This window comes from Hemicordylus capensis, chromosome 6 (assembly GCF_027244095.1).
Source record: "Hemicordylus capensis ecotype Gifberg chromosome 6, rHemCap1.1.pri, whole genome shotgun sequence".
NCBI lineage: Eukaryota > Metazoa > Chordata > Lepidosauria > Squamata > Cordylidae > Hemicordylus > Hemicordylus capensis.
In genome coordinates, this window is record NC_069662.1 from 31,406,066 (window position 1) to 31,430,252 (window position 24,187).

A 24,187-nucleotide genomic window follows, 5' to 3' on the forward strand; every position below is an offset into this window, starting at 1 on the left:
GTACTGATATGGTTGATTTCATTATCAGTCCAGTTGATAATGAAACCAGAAAAGCTATGGTAGAAAGAGTCTGATAACTTCACCTTCTGCATTCATACTTTTCAACAGTTCTATCTTTCACTTATCATGCAACCAACAATGAATATATATTTCAAATTTTCATTAACTATAATAAATAAACAAAGAAACAAATAAATAATCTGTTACCATATATGGTGATAATTTTACCATTCCAAAATAAAATATACAGGTTGGGTATCCCTTATCCGGACACCCGAAATCCTGATTTCTCCAAAATCTGGACACCACAGCCTTAAACAAAACAACAAAAAAACCCTGCCTCAGCTCTCTTTAAAAATGCAGTCAAGCTGCCTTCCTCAAGGCCAGGGCCATCCTACCACCGCTACCCGCCCACCCCTGCCATCATTGTTGTCACTGGCACCTCCCGCCTTCTCTGCTTGCCTGCCAACACCTTACCGCCACCATTTTTTGTTTTTTGTTTGCCGGTGGAACTCTTGCACACTCTCGCGAGAGTTCCGACTCACTGTTTATGGACGACTCCAAAATCTGGAAAATTCCAATATCTGGAGCTTTTCTGGACCCAAGCAGTCTGGATAAGCGATACTCAACCTGTAGATGGGTGATTCTCTTTTCACTGACTAAATTTTGTCTCATGTATCCCCACTACAGACCTTTATACTCAGCATCATTCTGATATTAGTGTTGATTAACTTTTATATATAGTTGGATGTTCATAGTCTTAACTTTTAGGTTCCTTTACTTAATATATTAAGGGATTTTTATAGATTGTTTGAACTGTTTTTGTCTATTTTGTTGTTATGCTTGTCAAAGACCGAAATAAAGACTATGCTAACCCCACAGCAATTGTAGTAGCTTGATCAAGTAAGAGGCACCACTGTGTTCCCTGTGATGTGGGCTACTGGATCTGTCTTTGAGAGAGATGCATTGATGCATACCCTTATCAATAATGGTGAATTGTGATTTCCCACATCCATCATAAAGTACACCCCACTGAAGGCTCACTAAGTGATCATTTCCTGAACACACAGTTCTGTTATGTGCTATGAATGGATGAATTGTTGCCTACATGGGTTGACATACCACACAGTACAAAATGGACAGTTCAGAACTTAACTATCTAAAACAGGTGTCTAAATCATATCTCTAAAACATGGCACTCGTGCAGCATTACTTGGGATGTCTGTACTCTTAGCTCATTTGAGTGCACATCTTAGCACATCCCTAGTGTAGTGCACATAGGGTTCCACCATCCCCAAACCCACAAGCCCATGGGACACTGGCTTTTGATGTTTCTGAGGTGTTCTGAAAGTAGATTCTCTGGTAGAAAATGAGAGTGGATTCAGTGTTTGGGACATTTCTGTGCCTGTGCAGGACCATCTGGGTAAACTCTGCTAGCTCTTTGTGGTGCCAAGAACCACCCCTTACACGTGAAGCACTTCCTTTGACATTGGTGGTCCTGCACCATTTCCTTCAATTTCTTTATGGGGGGCAGTGGTGGATTGGGGCTGGGCAGCCCATTCTCCTGTATCTCCTGCATGGTGGGCAGGCCAGGGGGCAGAGCAGCGGCAAGGGGCTGAGAGGAGGAAGTGCAGGGGGAAGCCTGGGGAAGTGTGTCAGAAAGCACTGTGCAACCCAGGAGTGCCCAGCATCAGCCTTGTGGGATCTTTGTGGGCCCCCTAACCCTCCAAGGTGGGGGACATTTTTCCCTCCCTTCTCCAATGGATGCTACACTCATGCATCCACCCAAGAGTCCTTAAAGAACTCAAATGTGAAACTGCCACCCTCCTTGCAAAAATATATAACATCCCTAAAATCAGACTCTGTACTGGAGGACTGGAAAGTAGCCAATGTAATACTGATCTAATGTAATACCATCACATTACAATATGATGTAATGTAATTACCAATGTAATACCATGGGGATCTTGGAAATTACAGGCTGGTTAGCTTAATGTCTGTTTCAGGCAAATTGATGGGAAGCATTCTTAAGGATAGAATTGTTAACCATACAGAAGAACAGGCACTGCTGAAGGAGAACCAGCATGGCTTCTCTAAAGGGAACACCAACCTTTTGGAGTTCGTTGAGAACGTCAACAAGTGTGTGGATAAAGGTGATCCAATTGACATAGTAAAGCTGAAATTTCAAAAAGCTTTCAACCAAGTTCCTCATAAAAGACTCTTGAGAAAATTCAGCAGTCATGGGCTAAGGAGACAGGTTCATGTGTAGATTGGTAAATGGTTTAAGGACTAGAAACAAAGGGTAGGTATAAATGGACCATCTTCTAAATGCCAGAGTTAAGAAATGGGGTACCCCTGTGATCTATACTGGGACCATTGCTTTGTAATTTATTTGTAATTGATCTAGAGGTTGGGTTAAGCAGCGAGGTGGCTACATCTGCAGATGACACCAGATGTCAGGGTAATGAAATCCAAAAGGGATTGCGAAGAGCTCCAAAAGGATCTCTGCAAACTGGGAGATTGGACAACCAAATAGCAAATGCTGTTCAGTGTTAGCAAGTGTAAAGTGATGCATATTGGGGCAAAAAACCCCAACTTCACAAATACTCTGATGAGGTCTGAGCAGTAGAGAGAGCTTTGAGTTGTGGGGTGGACAGCTTGTTGAAAGTATTGACTCAACAGACCAATAGAGAGAGCTTGGGGCTGTGGTGGACAGCTTGTTGAAAGTATTGACTCAACGTGCAGTAGGTGTGTAAAAGGCCAATTACATGCTTGGAATCATTAGGAAGGGGATTGAAAATAAAACTGCTAATATAATAATTATGCAGAACTATGGTATGGCCACATTTGGACTACTGCGTGCAGTTCTGGTCATCATATCTGTACGTTATAGAACTGGAGAAGGTGCAGAAGAGGGCAACCAAGATGATTGGGGCCTACAGCACTTCTCTTATCAAGCAAGGCTACAGTACATGGGGCTTTTTAGTTTAGAAAAAAATGATGGGGGGGGGAGAAATGTATAGATCTATAAAATCATGCATGGTATGAAGAAAGTTGATAGAGAGAAAAATTTCTCCATCTTTCCTTACACAAGAACCAAGGGTCATCCCATGAAACGGACTGCCAAAAAATTTATGACTGACGAAAGGAAGTAGTTTTTCACACTACACATAATCAGCCTATGCAGTTCTCTGCCACAAGATGTAGTTACAGCCAACAGCCTGGATGGCTTTAAGAGGGGTTTAGATCAATTCATAGCCAATATTCTGAGGGTTATAGGCCACCTCCTTGCCTCTGAGCAAGATTGCTCTGTTCTTGCCAGTTGCAGAGAGTAAGAACAGGAGAGAGGGCATGCCAAGAGCGCTTGCCTGTGGGCTTCCCAGAGACATCTGGTGGGCCATTGTGTGAAACTGAATGCTGGATTAGTTAGGCTTTGGGCTTGATCCAGCAGGGCTTTTATTAAGTTCTTAACTCTGTGGGGGCTGGCATTTCACTACCTACTGCCCCCCATGCCCCCCACCCACTGCACCCATCCGACTGCTGCCTCATCCTCTTCTGCCTCCTGATGGATTCTGATTCCAGTGAGATTTCTCATTGGCATGGACTTGTTGTAATGATATCTTTACAATGTGCTGTGGCAATTAGAGGCCAGGCAGAAGAGACAGAAGTGGTGGGCACAGCAGTGAGCACAGAGACAGTCATGGGCACAGGGGTGATGGGCACGATGGGGAACATATTGATGGGGTGGCAGATGCTGCATTAAGCATAGGTGGGGAGTATGGGAAAAGGGTGGCTGGCACATGGGAAGAATGGGGATGGGGCAGATGGTGCAGTAGCTATGACCAGACTATGAGATGGGGGCTGCACTGCCAGGCTACAAGGATGGGGGTTGCTAAAGCCAAGCATCACCTGCCGGAGTGTCAAAAATTCTTGTGGTGTCCCTACATATAGCTAAAGATGGACTCAAAGTCCTCTCCAATGAGATATCTCCATGTGTTTCCATCCAATTTCCCCCCGATATTTTTTGGATTTGTACTTCCAGCAAATTATTCATACAGCTGCTTAGATCTTTGTGTTGACAGCTGCATCCAAAACTTTGTTTTCCATTTTAGGCAGAATTTAGTGAGAACCATCAGCTGTTAACATGTCATGAACATCTTTCATCAGATGTTTTCTACAGAGAAGCCCTGACAGAATCTGAGCTGGGAATTTAGTAACTGCTCCAGTCTACAATTATCACAATCACCACTCACTAGTCAGTAGCAAAAAGCACAGATAGTGCAACACACAACAGTCAATGGGATTATTCAGAAGGCCTGTGAAGGTGTCTATAAATACTCCATGTTTTGTTCTGAAGAGGAACTTCTTCTTTCATCAGGCAGGGAGGCAGTCAGGCATTTGTATCCTGAAAATAAATACTTTTTGTGGTGCAGGAGTTACCAAACGTTTCCCTAAATGATTGCAAAAAATATCTTAAATAGAAGCAACCGTTGTTGCTGAGTGTAATTCCAAACAAAGGATTTGGACTAATTCTAGAGTGAGAGGAGTTGACTTCAGGATGCCATTGCCATTATTGTTGCTGCTGTTGCTTTTCCTGCCTCCCTTTGCCTGCAAAGTTTCTGGGGAGAGGTGCTCAGTTACAAAGCCTTTCAAGTTCAAACAGGAATATCGCAATTCAGGAGAGCATATCATAGGTGGGGTCATTTCTCATACAATATTGAGTTTCTATGGAGTGCCTTCTGACCAGCGTCCCAAAGCACGTTTTAATATCAATTTATAGTAAGTAGTAATTTATTATATGGCCTGAACAACATGACTATTTTATGGTTTTGTTTAGATGGCACAGAGGAAAGGATTAACATTTGTTCCGGGATGAAGGATGAATCTGATGCCCAGACATCTCCTGGGCAATTATTATTATTTTTCTTTGCTTCAGCCTGGCTTCTTAATGAAGCACAAATTGATTGGGTGAGGAACCTAGGTGGGTGAAGTTTGTGAACTATTGCGGCTTCTACTCACCTGAATCCTCTTTCAGAATTTAGAAGGCAACCCTTCCTCCACACCCAGTAGCAAAACATGGGTTTTGGCTGGTCCCCTTTGGGGAATTTTGTGGCCTATGTCAAATTGGCAGATGGTGGGGGCCTTTTATTGCTCTCCTCATAGTTAATGAGGTTCATTTCCAGATCACAACCAAGGATTTGGGCATTCAAGGTAATGCATTGGTAAGCACCCCTAGGCACTTGTTTGGCATGAGTAACAGTCTTTAGTCAGTCCCCTAGAGGCTTTAAGGCTCAGGGAGTTCTGGCTGGAAGCATTCTCTAGACTTCAGAGGCATCAATAAATTGAAAGCCTTCACAGCTTGGGATGGTGATGCTTCCTGCCTATACCAGACCCCTTTGGCTGGATAAGGAGAGCAGCAATCTGCCCTGGGCATGGAGTGTATCGCCATCATGAGATAGGTGGGGACACAGACCTCAAGTGCTGTGTCAGTATTCCCTGCAGTGTCTTGGGCACTCACACTAAGAACAGCAATAGCTGGGAGGAATTCTGATTCTGCTGCTGTCACTCACCTCCTCCGATCGCATACAGGCTTACAGTGCTGGTGCTGCAGCAACCTGAATCACTGGTAGATATGCTTATAGTGCCCAATTTCTGTATGATATTCATTTTTGCATGTATTTTGTTACTTTATGTTTAATTACAGCACCATGCTTAAACTCCATCAACATATCCTGACTTACTTGTTCATCATTGAAGAGATTAACAAGAATCCCAAGCTCTTACCCAATATCAGCCTTGGCTTCCATGTGTTTGATGATTACTTTAATAACCAGATCACATACCAAAATACCATTAATCTACTCTCCAGTGGGGACAGAAGAATCCCTAATTATAGATGTGAGAGGCAGGACCACCTCCTAGCCATCATTGGGGGACTCACCTCTGAAACCTCCATTGCCATGGCAACTGTCTTGGGCAGCTACAAGATTCCACAGGTATTGCTGGTGCAAAGAAATAGATTTTTCTGACAAGTGGTGGAGAGAGCAATAGCGAAGTTTTTGTTTGTGTCTATTTGCTACTGAAACTGTGGTTCTTATAAGTGAATATCTGTGATGATGTTTTGGTTCTGACAAGATCATAACAAGTTTTATCCTGGGTGTATTTGGGTAAAGTAAGAAAGTTAGTAGCCCTGTGAAGTCATTACGTTAGTAGCCCTGTTCAGTCAGATCATGTCATGTTTGTACATGTTTTGGAGTGAGAAACTGCACCCATATTCATTTTGAATGGGAATCTGGGTACAGTTCCCTCAAATGCATAAAAAGAATGGAAGTGTATTCAACATAAGGGCCACATTCACTGTTAATGCGGAACCATGGCTCCAGTGGACCCTGGTTCCATAGCTTTCCCTCCCCCCACTCTCCCATCTGAATTCAGACAACCAGGAGAGCACCCTCTCTGCAGTCAGAGAAACTGTAGAGAGACGGAGGATCTGACTGTGTGGGCACCCTTTACAGAATGACAGCCTCACAGCCCATCACACCAGAGTTGTTGTATCGCACAAGCCAATCACACCACAGGTTCCACAGATCCACCCAAGCCTACAGGTAAAGCATATCTCCAAAATAGGGCTCAGAGAGATTGCTGCCTGCAACCTTAGAGAAGCTGCTGCCAGTCTGTGAAGACAATACTGAGCTAGATAGACCAGTGGTCTGACTCAGTATTTGGCAGCTTCCTATATTCCTATGTTATGTGGCTATTTTCAATCTCAGCTTCACATATTTCATTTACGGAGCTTGCCCTATGCCTGGCTATGAAAGACTTGCAGAGTCAGGAAATAAGCAGGCAAACTGATTCAGTGTCATTAATCAGGAGAAGAGAATCCATCTAATAAGGTGCACATTTTCAAAATCTGGATGCAGTCAGCTTCAGTTTGGCAATGAAGAGTTTTGGTCACCCCCATGTTCAGATATAAGGCAGCATCCCAGTATGAGTACAAATACTTGCTATTCTATTTTCAGAAACATATGCTAGGTGCCTTGCATGCCACCCTTGGGCAAATGCATAATCCTAAAGTAAATCCAAGAGCACTTTAAAAATTGTGGAAACTGGAATAATGCTTGCCTTAGCAGCATTGAGGCAGAATATCACTGTCAGACTAGTCCTTCGTGAGGAGCACCAGTGCAGCAGCCCCAAAATCCCGGAAAGTTCAACAGGTAGGATATCCTATGTTGGTGAGCCCTGGTAGACTTCCTGAGGGGCAGCTGCAGCGCTCAGAAGCAGTGCAATTGGAGCTGCCATCATTTTGTCCCCCAATCAAATAACCCCCAATGTGTTTGGGGTCTGTATCTGCCTCCACAAATCACCCCAAATTCAATTTGTACCTAAATTTTCTGAATCTGAATCTGAATTGATTTGGATTAAAAAGGGTCCCAGGGCCAAAAGATTGTGGTGGGCAGTATTATGCAGTGGGTGGAAGCTACCAACCAAATTTCAAAGAAATTGGACAAAGGGGTGATTATTTTTAAAAAAATTGAAGTTCGCACATCTTTAAGCTTTTCCCCATAGGGAAAAATTGGGATTTCAGCCACCTTTTAACTCCACATGGGGGAGGGGGCACCAGGGTGGTCCAAAGTGGGTTGTGGTGGGTGGTAGTGCCCAGTGTATTGAAGGAAGCTAGCTACCAAAAACACTTCAGAGTGATTGGGCAAAGGGGTGATTTTAAAAATATTTTTGAATTTGGCATGTCTTTGGGGCAGATTCGGTGCCAACACGCCAACTGCAAAAATCTTTTAAAGATCACTCCTTTGCCCAGTCACTCTGAAATGTTTCTGGCAGCTAGCTTCCTTCCACCCACTAGGCACTACCAACACCCACCCCACTCTTCTGCCCCCAGAAGCCCTTTTCAGCCCTGGATGTGCCCCAGAGACATGCCAAATTAAAAAAAAAAGATAAAAATCAGTCCTTTGCCCAATCACTCTGAAATTGTTTTGGTAGCTGCCACCCATTGGGGCCCGACCACCCGACCCACTGTGGAACTCCTAGGAGGCACCCACAGGCAGAAATGGGCACTGTCTGTCCCCATTTTCCCATAAGGTGGATGCAGCACACATCATCATCACCACCTCCATCAGGGCTTTGCAAAGAACAAGGTTTCCGAAGGTCACACACCCCACATCCACTGTTTCACTCACCATATCCACTCTGTCCCACTGTCCCCCCCCCCAACAATTGATCTACACAACAGTGTTAAACAACAAGGAAATGCACTGCTCCATCACCCCCCCCCCCCAAATTTAGGATAACAGCAGCAGCCAGCAACAAGCAAGTAAGTGTAATATCACAGGTGCAGACTATGGCCAACAACGACAACAACATCACATACCCTCCCACCCCCAAGCATTGCATCAACAAGCAACTGACACAGCTACATCTGCGGCACCCAGCCATAAGTGGGTTAAGTAAGTTCAGAATGATGCAAAACAGGGCTGGCAGTGGAACAGCACGGTTGGAAAACACCCCCCCCCCCCACCTACACAAGTAGAAGAGTGATAGTTTTGTACCCAAATTGTTTTGCACATTCCTAATGGCTGGTCTATCCAGCGCAGTATTGCCTACACTGACTGGCAGTAGTTTCTCCGATGAATCAGGGAGGAGACTTTCCCAGGCTTACATTTTAATGTCAGGGATTGAAACTGGGACCTTCTGCACGCAAAACATTGAAGCAGATGCTCTAACAGTGAGCTATGGCCGCATCTCCAGCTGCACTGGATCAGAGAGGAGCATTGTTGCTGCTGTCTGATGATGCCATCACCACACTGTAAGCCTACAAAACCAAATAACAAAAGGATCTCACTGATGTACTTGGAGCCAGCCCTGAACATTCTGGAACTGGATCATGCTTTTTAATTTCAATGGAAGCTACATGTCTAATAAAAATTTTAAAACAAGTGTGATGTTGTGAAACTTTCAACACTTTTCCCCCCTTCCAGATCAGCTATGGTTCCTTTGCTCCTGAATTGAGTGACAAATTTCAATACCCCTTTTTATATCGGACGGTTCCTAACCACCACCTTCAGTTATCAGGGATAGTGCAATTACTTCTGCATTTTCAGTGGAATTGGATTGGGATTATTTCTTTTGAGAATGAAGCTGAAGATTATTTTCTTCAGAGTATTACAGCCTTGTTCACCCACCATGACATTTGTACTGATTTCATACTAAGATTACCATATATGACTTTTGGTGAGAAACATGATGAGCTCATATTCACACAAACTATGCACTATGAACAATTGATCAAGAGCAGTGCAACTGTTGTTGTTATCTCTGGTGATTGTTATGCCTACTTATTCTATCCATTTATTCCAAGTGGGAAAGTGTGGATCTCAACGGCCCAGTGGGATTTCACGGCAGCATATGTATCAGAGAAGTTCCATGGTGCTTTCTCCTTCTCGGTTCATTCTAAAGAGGTGCCAGCATTCACGGAATTTCTCAAAAACATGGAGCTTGGGTCGACTGAAAGTGATTGCATTATTCAGAGGTTTTGGCAAAGTATATTCACCTGCTGGACACCAATATGTATTTACGCTATATCCAATTCCAAATGTACAGGAAATGAAAAGCTAGAAGATGTGTCTGAACATTTTGAATTGAGCATGAGCGCCCAGAGCTACAGTATCTATAATGCTATTCATGTTGTGGCTCATGCTTTACATGATATGCTTTCATCAAGCTCCAATGATAGAGTAAAGGAGAATGGAGACAAACTGAATAGATGGAATCAGCAGCCTTGGGAGGTAACATCTTCCACTAGACCAGGGCTGCTCAACTTTGGCCCTCCTGCAGACGTTGGCCTACAACTCCCATAATCCTTGGCCATTGGCCACTGTGTCTGGGGATTATGGGAGTTATAGTCCAAAAACAGCTGGGGGGCCTAAATTGAGCAGGTCTGCACTAGACAGATAAGTATTATAGGGGCAGATAATATGTATGACCACTAGGCTATGCAACAATAATTGAATCCAAATCAATACAGTACCTATCAGCAACATTTGAATGTATTGGTTTCAATGCAGAATTCCGAATATCAGTGCTGACTGATAGGATCTTCTCTGTGTTCTATTGGGCTGCATCAGATTCTGGCCTATGAGTATATAATGATTTTCATGCTGCTTTTTTCTGTTGCTGATGTCACAACACCGATGTCACTGAATCTGGTGATGTGCCATAGATGGAAAATTTGGCTGGGAGAGGGGAGAAGGACAACAGTTATGTGATTGACATCCTTACTTCAAATCAATGCCTTTTCAGGCTTGCAGCTGCTCAAAGCATACCACAATAGGTTCATCTCCTTTCCAATCACAGTCCTTGGGTCGGTGGTGGGAGGACATGGAAATATTTATGCTTGAGTGCTTCTGCATCTTGCCCTTGGTGAAACGGCTGTTTCCCCAAAACAAATCATTATTATTATTATTATTATACATTTATATCCCGCTCTTCCTCCAAGGAGCCCAGAGCGGTGTACTACATACTTGAGTTTATCTTTCACAACAACCCTGTGAAGTAAGTTAGGCTGAGAGAGAAGTGACTGGCCCAGAGTCACCCAGCTAGTTTTATGGCTGAATGGGGATTTGAACTCGGGTCTCCCCGGTCCTAGTCCAGCACTCTAACCACTACACCACACTGGCTCTCAGGCGACCTGACACATACTTTGGGTAACAAAGTGCTTCGAGAATGGAGCTTGCCTTCAAGCATTCAAGTAAAGCAAGAATGCAAGTATCAACTCTAAGGAAGGTATGATAACTTTTAAAATATTTTACTGATTTCCCATTATTTTCCTATTGGCCATTATATCCTGAGAGCTGATGCATTGACCAGAAACTGATGTTTCTGTGATGATCCCATTCGATATGGGATGTTACAATTATAGGTTGATTGATTTGGTAATCACTTGCATTGCATCAAAACCGAATCTGATCTGATAATTTCATCCATGAAGAGCCCTAATGCCGCAACTCTTTTACATTTCCTTCGGGGTTTCTGCCAGCATTACCACCACAACAAAAACAAAAACAAAAGTCTGGCATTGTGGCTTGGCTGTGCCTAGGTATATAAAAGGAATAGCTTGATTATTATTTTTTCATTTGTTTTGGGATGGACAGACAATAGATATTAGACATATCCACCTATCTGCATTCTTCCCTATCCAAGCTGGGAGGATAGTATGAGATGGGCCCCTACTGGGCCTGGATAATGGGCCTCAGAGTTGTCCAAAAGGGTAACTCTGTCACCAGAGGACATCGGCTCCGTATACCAGCTGGCTTTATCACTGGCCATACAAATTTTATCCAGGGTGAACCCCAGCCACTTCCTGTCCATATCCATTCCTCTTCCACCCATGCCTTTATGATCTGGCCACAAAGAAGAACACTCATTCCTTTCTTGCTCCCCAGCCTGTGTTCCTTTAATTAAAGTCCCTTGTCTTCCACCCCCGCACTCTTTGCTGCCATCTTAATCCTAACTCTGGGACAAGAGTTGTTGTTTCTCTGTCTCTCTCCGATGCCTCCAGTGCCTGTCTATCATCAGTAGGCACCCGTGACACAGAGTTCAGCCTACTCTATGGCTCATTGGTGAATGCCGGACCCACCATGGCTTGACTAGCAGCTGTCTACACTGCTCACTCAGTTGCGTGGCATCATGTGCCTGCCTTCTCCCTGGCTCCTTCAGGTAATGGGGTCTTTGGAATGCGGTTCGTTTCCCACATCACCCTTCTGTAATCACAGTCACCAGAAACCAAGGCAGATAAGACAGTAATCCATTGTCTACTAATGGGCGGGGGGGGGGGAGACCCAGAAGACAAAACAGAGTTACCCTGGGCACCATTAGGCATGGACCTGGGGGCTCAGGTCCATGTGCTCAATCTCCTAGAGGGCCCCATGATCTTCCCCAAGGGAAAACAGGATCTCTTTTATATTTCCAGAAAAAGGTTCTGGAGTTCAGAAATCCAATCATTTTTTTGATTTTGATTTAATGACCTTTATTTAAAAAACATTTTGGAACAAGTCAAATTCCTATAAGTGGCTTGTTTCATTGTAGAAAATTACAAAAAACTACTGAAACTGAAGCCAACCCATCCCCACCTCAATGGATGGTCATTACACCACCATGTGAAGGACTCTGCCTTTTGCCTTCTTAAAAAAAAGTCCAACAGGCCCCACCCTTGGCCCAATCCTTTACATTTCCAGAATGACTGGGCTTATAGTTCTGAAACTGGGCACACATGTTGTCCAAGATGTATTTTTATTTCAAGGTAATTGAAATAACGACAGTGAATGTGTCGAGTTTTAAAATAAAGGAAAGTCAGAGAGGAGATTGTCGAAAGAAAAGATGAAAGAAGGAAAGTATTAGCCTTCACATACAGAATTTCCCAACTTGATAAATATTCTCATTTAGTGTCTTCTATCTATCTATCTATCTATCTATCTATCTATCTATCTATCTATCTATCTAATTAGTTATTTAGTTGATTGCATTTATAATTCTTAAACATTAACCCAAAGGTGCTGTTCACAATGTAAAACAATAAATGAAACTCAGTTAAAATAGTTAACAATTTTAAATACATTCCAATAACATATTATTTCATTTAACATTTATATCCCATTATTTCTCCAAGAGTCCAGAGCAGTATACTTCGTTTATGTTTATCCTCACAACAGATCTGAAAGGAGAGCTGGTCTTGTGGTACCAAGCATGACTTGTCCCCCTAGCTAAGCAGGTTATACCCTGGTTGCATTTGAATGGGAGACCACATGTGTACACTGGAAGATATTCCCATCAGGGGATGAAGCTGCTCTGAGAAGAGCAAATTCACTCTCTGGCTTCTCCAAGATAGGGCTGAGAGAGATTCCTGCCTGCAACCTTGGAGAAGCCGCTGCCAGTGTGTGTAGACAATACTGATCTAGATAGGCCAATGGTCTGACTCAGGATACAGCAGCTTCCTGGCAGGTTGAGCTGAGAGATAAGTGGCTGGCCTAGAATCACCAACTGGGCTTTGTATCTGAACAGGGCTTTGAACTCCAATCTTCCCAATCCTTATCCAACACTCTAACCACTATGCCATGCTGTCTTTCAAATACACTAAGTGCATATTAGTATGTAGTGACATCATATATCATTAGTATCTGAGTAGAATACATAGATAGATAGACAGACCATCCTGTCAAAGTGTACAGGGAAGAATGAGAGCAGAAATGTATGAAGACATAGCATTGATGCAGTACTTTAACATACGCAAAGTACGCCACATGCAGTACAGATACAATCTATGTAGACCGTGAAAGTTTGTCCAATATTAATATTCTCATATTCTAGAAGGGGACTGAAATGGAGAAAATATGGAGTAGAATCCTAAAATCAGCTGGTGAGTGAAATTCAAACCAGGGACTTAGAATAGTTCATTTTCTTTGCCAGTAGATCACACCATCCCTATATATATAACTTATTCAAGCAGTTTCTGATTGCCACACAGTTAACAGCACACATGCAGAGAGAGAGAGAAAGAGAGAGCAGATATAGGTTTTTGATTATATGCTTTCCAGATTTAGTAAAATGAAGGTTAAAAAAAATCTCTTTGGAGTGATGGATTGAGCAAGCATCTGCCCCTTTAAAATAATGATTCCAGTCTTATCTTTTCACCTAGCTTCACCCATACTTAAGCAATGTCCGGTTTAACAATAGTGCCACAGATGAGGTGTTTTTTGACAAGAATGGGGAATCTGCAACAGGATATGACATTATCAATTGGAGCATTTTACGAAATAAAACATTTACAAAAATGCAAGTGGGAAGAATGGATCCCCAGGCACCTGCTGGCAAAAAGTTTAAGATTGATGAGAACCTAATTCAGTGGGGGACTCAATTTAAGCAGGTGGGTAAATCTGCTGACCAGAGCCATGTGGCAAAGAGCAATGAGAAGATGAGTGCATGAAGCAGCAAGGGGTATGTTCAACCCAGCTAGCCAATATAATTACAGGTGCACAATGGCACCTGTAATTTTGGTGCCTGGACCTGAAGGGCTTCGGAGGCCCCCAGCCATGAGCCACCTCCCACCGCGAGGCCCATGTCAGTCTTGTGATGCTCAATTCCCACTGAGCAGGTGTGCTGGTGCACCTCACAGTTCTCAAGGGCCGCTGGGCCAGATGGACAGGCCCACCAGCTGCTGTGCCCATCGCCACACCACCATAGGGGAATCCTGCTCAGCTCACGCCCTACCACGTGGCGCATTAAAGGCAAAGAATATCATGGTGGGGGGGGTGGAAGGAAGCCCCCATGGACATTTGGAGGCCCGCCCACACTTTGGAGTCCACAGAACTCCAATAAAACTAGTTATGAAAGTAGAAGGCTAGCAGGGGAGGGGTGATTCCTGGTATATTGCACAGAGTGTCTCATGTATTACTATCTGCATCAGGGGCAGATGTCGTGGGTGTGTGCTCAGTGCAAAGAGCTTTTGGCTCTTAAGGAACAAGTAAGTTATACTGAAGCCAAGCAGGCTGGTTTAGAATTGTTTGGCACTGGGATACATTTTTCGGCAAGTGAAGCCTGTGCAAAAGAGACAGGCTCCACTTGAACCAATATGGAACCACACTGCTGGCGCTTAAAATGAAAAGGTTCGCAGAGCAGCTTTTAAAATGATTCCTGGGGTTCTGCCAGCAGGAACAGGGTGGTATCTGCTTTGGCCAGCAAAATCCCCTAAGGGATTTTTGTGAGGGTGAACATGTTTCGGATAAACCTGAAGGGGACAGAGTAGAGCCAGTAGTTGAGCAGAAGGAAACACAGGACAGCTTGCCAAATAGGTCAAATGATGGTAAGGGGGGGGAAGCAAACATCAACACCCAATGAGGGACCACCCGGAATATAGGTGTTACCAAATGCCAGAAGACTCTGAGCCAAGATGGGTGAGGTGGAGTACTTGGTTACTAATGAAAACATAGATTTAATTGGTGTAACAGAAACCTGGTGGCATGGTTAGAACCAGTGGGACACGATTATTCCTGAATATAAACTTTATAGAAGGGACAGTGAGAGGAGGGTTGGGGGAGGAGTGACACTGTATGGATGAATCTATATTGGGATAGATTCCAATAAGCTAGAAACACACAGTGAACTGGAGTCCTCCACAGAACCATTATGGGTAATATTATGAGTATTGAAAGGAAATGTGTTACTAGGGACGTGTTATCACCCTCCCGATCAAAGCACTGAGAGTGACCAGGAGTTGGAGAGAGGCATCAAAGAGAGACAGGGCAGTAATAATGGGTGACTTCAACTACCCACACATAGACTGGGTACATTCACATACAGGTAATGACAGAGAGGCCAGATTTCTAAATGTGCTAAATGACTGTGCCTTAGAACAATTAGTCACAGAACCAACCAGAGAGATGGTGACTTTGGATTTAACCCTGCATGGTGCCCAGGACCTGGAGTGAGATGTCAGAGTTGCAGAACCATTGGGTAGTGTGATCCAATTCAGTATATATGCGAGTGGAGAATTGTCAAGAAAGTCCAACACAGATGAGTCAAGGAAGTCAAACAGCTGAATGAGTTCTTTGCATTGCATCTGTCTTCACAGTGGAGGATGCTGACCATATACCCTCTGCAGAATTGGGCTTTTCAGGTTTAGTGGCTGAGGAACTGGGCCAAGTTGAGGTGACAAGGGAAGATGTTCTAAACCATCTTGAAAAGCTAAAAATTAATAAATTGCCAGGTCCAGATGGCATCCTCCCAAGGGTTCGGAAGGAACTCAAATGTGAAACTGGAGATCTCCTAGAAGAAATATATAACTGGTCCCAACAATCAGGCTCTGAAGCAGAGGACTGGAAAGTAGCCAATGTGACTCAAATTTTCAAGAAGGGATCCAGGGGATATCTAGGAAATTATAGGTTGGTAAGCTTAACTTTGGTGCCAGGTAAATTGATGGAAAACATACTTAAGGACAAAATTGTTAAGCGTATAGAAGCACAGGCCTTGTTGAAGGAGAACCACAATGGCTTCTGCAAAGGAAAATCTTGCCTAACTGTCATTTTGGAGTTCTTTGAGAGTGTCAACAAGCAGGTGGATAAATGTGATCCGGTTGACATAGTATAATTCAACTTTCAAAAGGCTTTTGATAAAGTTTTCCACCAAATGCTCTCGAGTAATCTTAGCAGTCATGGAATAAAAGGACAGGTTCATGTATGGATCAGCAGTAACTGGTTGAAGGACAGGAAACAGAGAGTAGGAATAAATGGACAGTTTTCACAATGGAGGTAGGTAGGAAGTGGAGTTCCACAGGGATCGTTACTGGGACCAGTGCTCTTTAAATTATTCATAAACGATCTAGAAGTTTGGGTGACTAGTGAAGTGGCCAGATTTGCAGATGACACTAAACTATTTAGGATAGTGAAATCCAAAACAGATTGTGAGGAATTCCAAAAGGATCTCTCCAGACTGAGGGACTGGCAAATGTGGTTCAGTGTAAGCAAGTGTAAAGTGATGCACATTTGAGCAAAAAACACCAACTTCACATATATGCTGATGGGATCTGAGCTGTCAGTGACTGACGAGGAGAGAGATCTTGTGGTTGTGGTGCACAACTCATTGAAAGTGTCGTCTCTGTCCGCGGCCACTGTGAAAAAGGCTAATTCTATGCTAGCAATCATTAGGAAGTGGATTGAAAATAAAAATGCTAATATTATAATGCCCTTATACAAATCTATGGTGCGGTCACATCTGGAGTACTGCGTACAGCTTTGGTCACCAAATCTTAAGAAGGATATTGTAGAACTGGAAAAGGTGCAGAAGAGGACAACCAAAATGATCTGGGGCCTGGATCACCTTCCTTATGAGGCTAGGCTACAGCATCTGGAGCTTGGAAAAGCATCTTGGAAAAGAGGTGACTAAGGAGAGACATGGTCGAAGTGTATAAAATTATGCATGGAGTGGTGGACAGAGAGGAATTTTTTTCCCTCTCTCACAACACTAGAATCAGGGCTCATCCCATGAAAATGAAGGCTGGGATATTTAGGAACAACAAGAGGAAGTACTTTCTCACAGAGCACATAATTAATCTGTGGAATTGTTTGTCATAGGATGTGGTGATGGTGACCAGCTTGGATGGCTTTAAAAGGGGCTTAGACAGATTCATGGTGGACAGGTCTGTCAATGGCTACTAGTCTGGTGGCTGTGGGCCATCTCCAGCCTCAGGGGCACAATGCCTCTCAATATCAGTTGCAGGGGAGCAACAGCAGGAGAGAGGGCATGCACATTCCTCTTGCCTGTGGGCTCCCCAGAGGCATCTGGTAGGCCACTGTGTGAAACAGGATGCTGGACTAGATGGACCTTGTGCCTGATCCAGCAGGGCTGTTCTTATTTTCTTACAACCAGCACTCCAAGGTTCGGGGATAAGAGCACCTCTGCGTGCACATAGTACAGTCCAATGACTGTCTGTGGAAGGAGACAGTCTTCTTAAGTCCAATGTCAATTATTCTGAAAATGTCTCTAGATGTGGGCACATAACGGTGGACTAATTATTGTTGGATCCCAGGAAATCAGCACATTTATTTATAGGCCCAGTTCGGATGAAATATGGAAACACGCAGTTCACGTACCTCCCACCCACCCCTCTCCCATCTGCTACTGGAGAGAGCAGGGGGAGCTGGCTGTGTGGGCTTCCTTCTTTCCTGAAAGACAGTCCACATGGCCAATAGCAGTTGGAGCAAGGGAGGAGCTTCCTACCTCAACTCCAGTTTGAGACAAATGATAACTGCACTCCCCGGTTCAGACATAACTAGGTCACCGCCGAAATACAATTTTCAGCACCGTAACTTACTGCAACCCTAAGGTGACAAAAGGAGTTAAGGGAAGCAAACTGGGGGTCCATTTCTTCTTTTAACTCCAGTTCCCCAGATCCAGATGTTCAGCTAGTGAAACTGAACCCACCTACAGTTTTGTTTTTTGCATGAACCTGGCCATAGCCTTTTTGGCTCTTCCTCCAGTTCCATTGCTGTTCTGAAATGTAGGGCTGCTTAAGAAAATTCAGGTTCCTGATTCTTACTACCAAAAGGTTGCCGAGACAAATCAATGTGGAACTAATTCCCAAAATTTTTCATAATATGTGAATTTTGTTTTTTTAATATGAAGAAAATCCCAACTTCTACATGTAATGAGCACTGCTCTCCAGGATACAGTAAGGTTGTTCTAGAGAAGACACCAATTTGCTGTTATGATTGTTTGTCATGTACAGAGGGGACCATTTCCAAGCAGACAGGTCAGTAATCCTTGAAGCTTTTGGAGTCCTGTGCCATTTTTACGGTTGAAATTGTTCTGCATTCTTCAGGGTTGCTATTTTATATTAAGAACAAATAAGAAAAAGAGAAGATCATGTCAAAGAGAGAAACTGTTTAAGCAGATGTCATGGACTAGTGCAACTCCTGCCTTCCTGCTTGACATGAGAGAAGTCATTTTTAGCCTACTTTCCTGTAGGCTTATGAGATCACCCAGCTTTCTCTGTGTGTGTCCGTGTGTCCGTGTGTGTGTCCATCTCTGTGTGTGTGTCCTTGTGTTCGCCCACTGTCAACTTTGTGATGCCGGGACCAATATGAACCAAATCAGGTACAGTAGTAGGTACACATAGGGATACCTCAATGGCATAGTTTGTGATAATGTCATCCACCCCAGTCCAAGATGGCGTATGCATGAACATTTGAGGTGCAAGTGGGCTAAAGTGTGAACCACTTTGCTGATCTGAAACAAATTTGATAAAGCTGTAGGAACACATAGGCATGCCCAGATGCCATGCTGTGTGATGATTTCATCCACTCCAATTCAAGATGGCGATCAGCTGAACAGAAGCGGGGTCAAGTGGGCTAATTTGTGGGCTGTCTAGCCAATTTAAACCAAATTAGGTACAGTTGCAGTGAGTGAAATACAGAGACACCTCAATGGCATAGTTTGTGATGATGTCATCCACCCTGATCCAAGGTGGTGGATGTGTGAACGTTTGTAGTGCAAGTGTACTAACATGAGAACTGTCTAACCAATTTGAGCCGGATTTGGTACAATTGTAGTGAGTGACACACAGGGACACCTCAGTGTTGTACTTTGTATTTATTTCATCCACTCCAATCCAAGATGGCAGATACATAAATATTGGAGGCGCCAGAGATCTAACTTGTGGATCTCAATTTGAGCCATATTTAGTCCAGTTGTAGAGACAGTGAAAAGAAAGTAGGCTGATTAGTTCTTACAAGAACAACTTGTTATTTGCGGGAATTGCCTGGAAGCTAAACAGAATAACCTTTGTGCCTACGTACCAAGGATGAGAGACCAGTCCAACCTTGATGAAAGAACACAAGATTCCTGTCTCCACTCAGAGGATAATATAAACCATATGGTTTTGCTATTAGGAGGGGCAGGTGGAGTGAAAGTACTCCACTCAGGTGAAGTGCTCCATATAACACAGAGTGAAGGAAATTGAATCATAAGCTGACCAGGTAGTCCCACAGTAAGTCTAGAGCCTAGGTCTGGCTGAGCAAATGGACTTTTAAAGGTGCTTTTACATAAACAGAGTGTGTAGTCACATTTTTCAAGAGGATTAGTCTCTAAAGAAGAGTTTTAAATTGTACTTTTTATGTTTAAGAATGCTGTTTGGGATGCCAGGAAGAACTAACAAAACTATATTTTGTATACAAACGAAAGTTAGCCGTTTGGGGCCAAACTATTGTTTCAAGTGCCTTTTCAAATTGACAGAGAGGGGATTTCCCCCAAGCTGGTTGTTTATTCCTTATTATTGTTGGTTTGTTCTGTTTTAACTGATGCATGTCTTTTGATGCAAGCCTTTTGTGATGCAAGCCTTTTCAATGTAAACATTTTCTTCTTTTTCAAGTCTTTTACATCAAACCTCTGTATTATAATATTAATAGTTCATAAGAACGTGAGAACAGCCCTGCTAGACCAGGCTCAAGGCCCATCTTGTCCAGCATCCTGTTTCACACAGTGGCCCACCAGATGCCACTGAAAGCCCAAAGGCAGGAGTTGAGGGCATGACCTCTCTCCTGTTGTTACTCCCCTGCAATTACTCATCCTGCCTCTGAGGCTGGAGTTGTCCTATAGCCCTCCGAGTAGTAGCAGATGATAGATCCATGAAGTTATTCAAAACCTTCCTAAAGCCATCCAGGTTGTTGGCTGTCACCACATCTTGTGGCAGAGAATTCCACAAGTTGATTAAATTAAATTAAAAAGCACCAGTCCGAGCACATTTTGTTAAACAACAAAAACTATGAAGAAAAGAGGAAAAAGCCCACGTCTATGATATGCCCATGCCTATAATATAAACATCCAGAGCAGGGGCGTGACTATAACAGGGCAAGGGGAGACAGTTGTATGGGGACCCACTGCCTTGGGTGGCCCCCAGAGGCAAGTCATATGACTGACTCCCCCAGCTGCATACCCATCTGCGCTTTCTTCAGTTGTATTCATCCTCTGGAATTGATGCGAGTGTTAAGACCTGGAGCTACCAGAACAGCATGTCTTTCTCTAGTACCATTAAATGACTTGCATCATCCACAATTTACAAAACTTTAAAAAAAAATTAGGAAGATGTTCTATATATAAATTTTACTATGCTTTTTGTAACTACTCTTCAGCCTCATTTATTTATTTATTTTTATTTAATTTTAACATATTTAAGTTTTCTTTACTTCATGAGCTGAGCTTCAGTTGGGGGGGGGAGGCATTTTAAAATCTTATCTCTGGGCCCGCTCCAACCTTGCTACGCTCCGGATCCAGAGGATGTTTATTTCAAATCAAGTGGGATCATACCAGGATCTATACAGCCCATTACCCCCTGCTTTTACATAAGAGTGATATTTTTTAGACAAGTAATTCTACATAGAACTAATGGAGTCATTTTCTCAAAATGGGAATTCTTATACAGGATCCCCTCCCACATGCTCTAAATTTGGTTTCACTATCAGCACATGGTTTACATCAAGGGCTATTTTCTATATCACTAACAACCACTAGCTTGAAAGAAAATGTCAGCTTGGCCAGTAAGTTCCGCCAAAGTCTCCTTCCTGTGCTGTGAATTTGGCTCAAATCAAATACCTTATTACAGTCACTGAACAATAATGATACATCCACACAGAAACCCAACAGAGTAAACCTCTTGTTAACATTAACAAGTTAAACCTCAAAGCAGAACAGTTAAATTGAAATTCATAGTGATTTCCTGGTGGATTTTGCTGGCTATCAAACAGTACTTAGCCACATAATAAGGTATTAGATAGTTTGTTCAGCTATAAGGTAATCAAGAAAAGAACTGTCCATACGACCTGGATAATGACTTATAAAAGAAGTTATATATATATTGCCGTAGATCTTTATAAAATTGACAGTAAAGGAACACATGAGCTGTTTCAGTACCTCACAAAATTACAATGGTACAAATGTTCTTTATAGGGGGTGTTTTGTTATCTCCCTCGCAGAACTGCTGTTTGTAAAGCATTGCAATGTGCCAGCATTAGAGCTCTATGGTACAGTATTCAGTTGTCAGCACATGATTTATAAAGCAGTGTGGCCTATAATTAGAGTGGCCGTTATCTTCAAACAAAAACAGAAAACAAAAGCAGCTCTTGGGTCGGCAAGGATCAGGTGTAAATTTGGCTTGTATCAGACTGTAAACACAAATGTCATGAGAAGGGGACACACATGGACAGACAAATACACAAATGCACAGACATGATCTCATAAGCCTTCTTCCCATCAGAAAGTAGGTAAGGAATCTGTTTGGCATCTGAAAGCAATTTGTAGTGACTTACTTTCTTATCACAGTCCAGACTGCTCATTATAAAAACTTCTGACATCGCAGGAAAAAACGATTCCTTAATCATTTCCAAATATTTTCTGTGTTATTGTGCAAAATGCATGTCAAATAAATACATGGAAGTGAAAGCAGAATTTTGAATGTGTTTTTTAAAAAATGAACAGAAAACTTGTGAATTATTAGATTAAGCACAGTGTATCTGTTCGTTTCAGATGCCAAGACATGTGAACAGTGTCCAGTCAATGTATACCCTAACAAACAGAAGACTCAATGCATCCCTAAGGTTATAACCTTTCTATCCTATGAAGAACCTCTGGCAACTATTTTGGTTTTCTTTGCCGTTCTGTTTTCCTTGATGACTCTTTTGATTCTGGGGATTTTCATTAAGTATAGCAATACACCCATAGTCAAAGCCAACAACCAGGAATTGACCTATGTTCTTCTCATCACCCTCATGCTCTGTTTTCTCTGCTCATTCCTATTCGTCGGAAGGCCTGGGAAGATATCCTGTCTTCTTCAACAAACAGCTTTTGGCATCGTCTTTACAATGGCTGTTTCATGTGTGCTGGCAAAGACCATCATTGTACTTCTGGCTTTCATGGCTACAAAACCAGGAAGCAAAATAAGAGGATGGGGAGGAAGGAGATTATCAGTATCCATTGTCCTTTCCTGTTCTCTTATTCAAGCTGGGATCTCTGCAGTTTGGCTCAGAACCTCTCCCCCATTCCCAGAACTTGACATGCACTCACAGCTTGGATACATCATTATGCAATGTAATGAAGGCTCACTCCCCATGTTTTACAGTAGTCTGGTTTTCATGGGTCTTTTGGCTGTGGCCAGTTTTGTTGTGGCTTTTCATGCAAGGAATCTGCCAGACATTTTTAACGAGGCCAAGTTTATCTCCTTCAGCATGATGATATTTTGCAGTGTGTGGGTATCATTTGTTCCAACCTACCAAAGCACCAAAGGCAAATACATGGTGGCTGTGGAGATCTTCTCCATCTTGCTCTCTATGGCAGGACTACTCACTCTAATATTTTTTACTAAGTGCTATATTATTGTTGTAAGGCCTGATCTGAACACCAGGAAGGAGTTAAGGAAGAAAACAATCTCCAGTGAATGATTCCTATCTGCTCCCTAGGATCCAGTTTATAAAGTATCGATATGATTAATTTCATTATCAGTCTGGTGGATAATGAAACCAGAAAAGCTATGGTAGAAAGAGTCTGATAACCTCACCTTCTGCGTTCATACTTTTCAACATTTCTATCTTGCACTTATACAACTAACAATGAATATATATTTCAAATATTCATTATCTTAAATAAATAAATAAATAAATAAATAAATAAATAAATAAATAAATAAATAAACTGTTAGCATATATTAGATAATTTAGCATTCTGAAATATAGTCGGGTGATTCCCTTTTCATTGACTAAAGTTTTGTCTCATGTATCCCCACAACAGACCTTTATACTCAGTGTCATTCTGATATTTGTGTTGATTAAGTTTTATGTATAGTTTGATGTTCATAGTCTTAACTTTTATATTATTATTATTATTATTATTATTATTATTATTATTTATTTATTTATTTATTTATTTATTTATTCATCTTTACAATGGCTGTTTCATGTGTGCTGGCAAAGACCATAATTGTACTTCTGGCTTTCATGGCTACAAAACCAGGAAGCAAAATAAGAGAATGGGGAGGAAGGAGATTATCAGTATTCATTGTCCTTTCCTGTTCTCTTATTCAAGCTGGGATCTCTGCAGTTTGGCTCGGAACCTCTCCCCCATTCCCAGAACATGACATGCACTCACAGCTTGGACACATCATTATGCTATGTAATGAAGGCTCACTCACCATGTTCTACAGTAGTCTGGCTTTCATGGGTCTTTGGGCTATGGCCAGTTTTGTTGTGGCTTTTCATGCTAGGAATCTGCCAGACACTTTTAACGAGGCCAAGTTTATCTCCTTCAGCATGATGATATTTTGCAGTGTGTGAGTATCATTTGTTCCAACCTACCAAAGCACCAAAGGCAAATACATGGTAGCTGTGGAGATCTTCTCCATCTTGCTCTCTACTGCTGGATTACTCACTCTAATATTTTTCCCCAAGTGCTATATTATTATTGTAAGGCCTGATCTGAACACCAGGAAGGAGTTATGGAAGAATACAATCTTCAGGGAATGATTCCTATCCGCTCTCTAGCATCCTGTTGATAATGCAGAAGCGAAACCAGAAAAGCTATGGTAGAAAGAGTCTGATAACCGCACCTTCTGTGTTTATACTTTTAGAGAGTTCTATTCATTGTT

At 42.6% G+C, this 24,187-nt stretch overlaps 1 protein-coding gene across 1 annotated transcript; it reads left to right on the top strand.

The window, feature by feature from the left end:
• Window positions 1–8: 8 nt before the first annotated feature.
• Window positions 9–22,988, top strand: LOC128331186 (vomeronasal type-2 receptor 26-like). The gene is made up of 7 exons (XM_053264536.1): window positions 9–59; window positions 4,113–4,213; window positions 5,705–5,996; window positions 8,991–9,797; window positions 13,703–13,930; window positions 18,184–18,310; window positions 22,078–22,988. Exons 1-7 carry the CDS (start codon window positions 9–11, stop codon window positions 22,986–22,988), a joined length of 2,517 nt encoding a protein of 838 aa, XP_053120511.1.
• The last annotated feature ends 1,199 nt before the right edge of the window (window positions 22,989–24,187 follow it).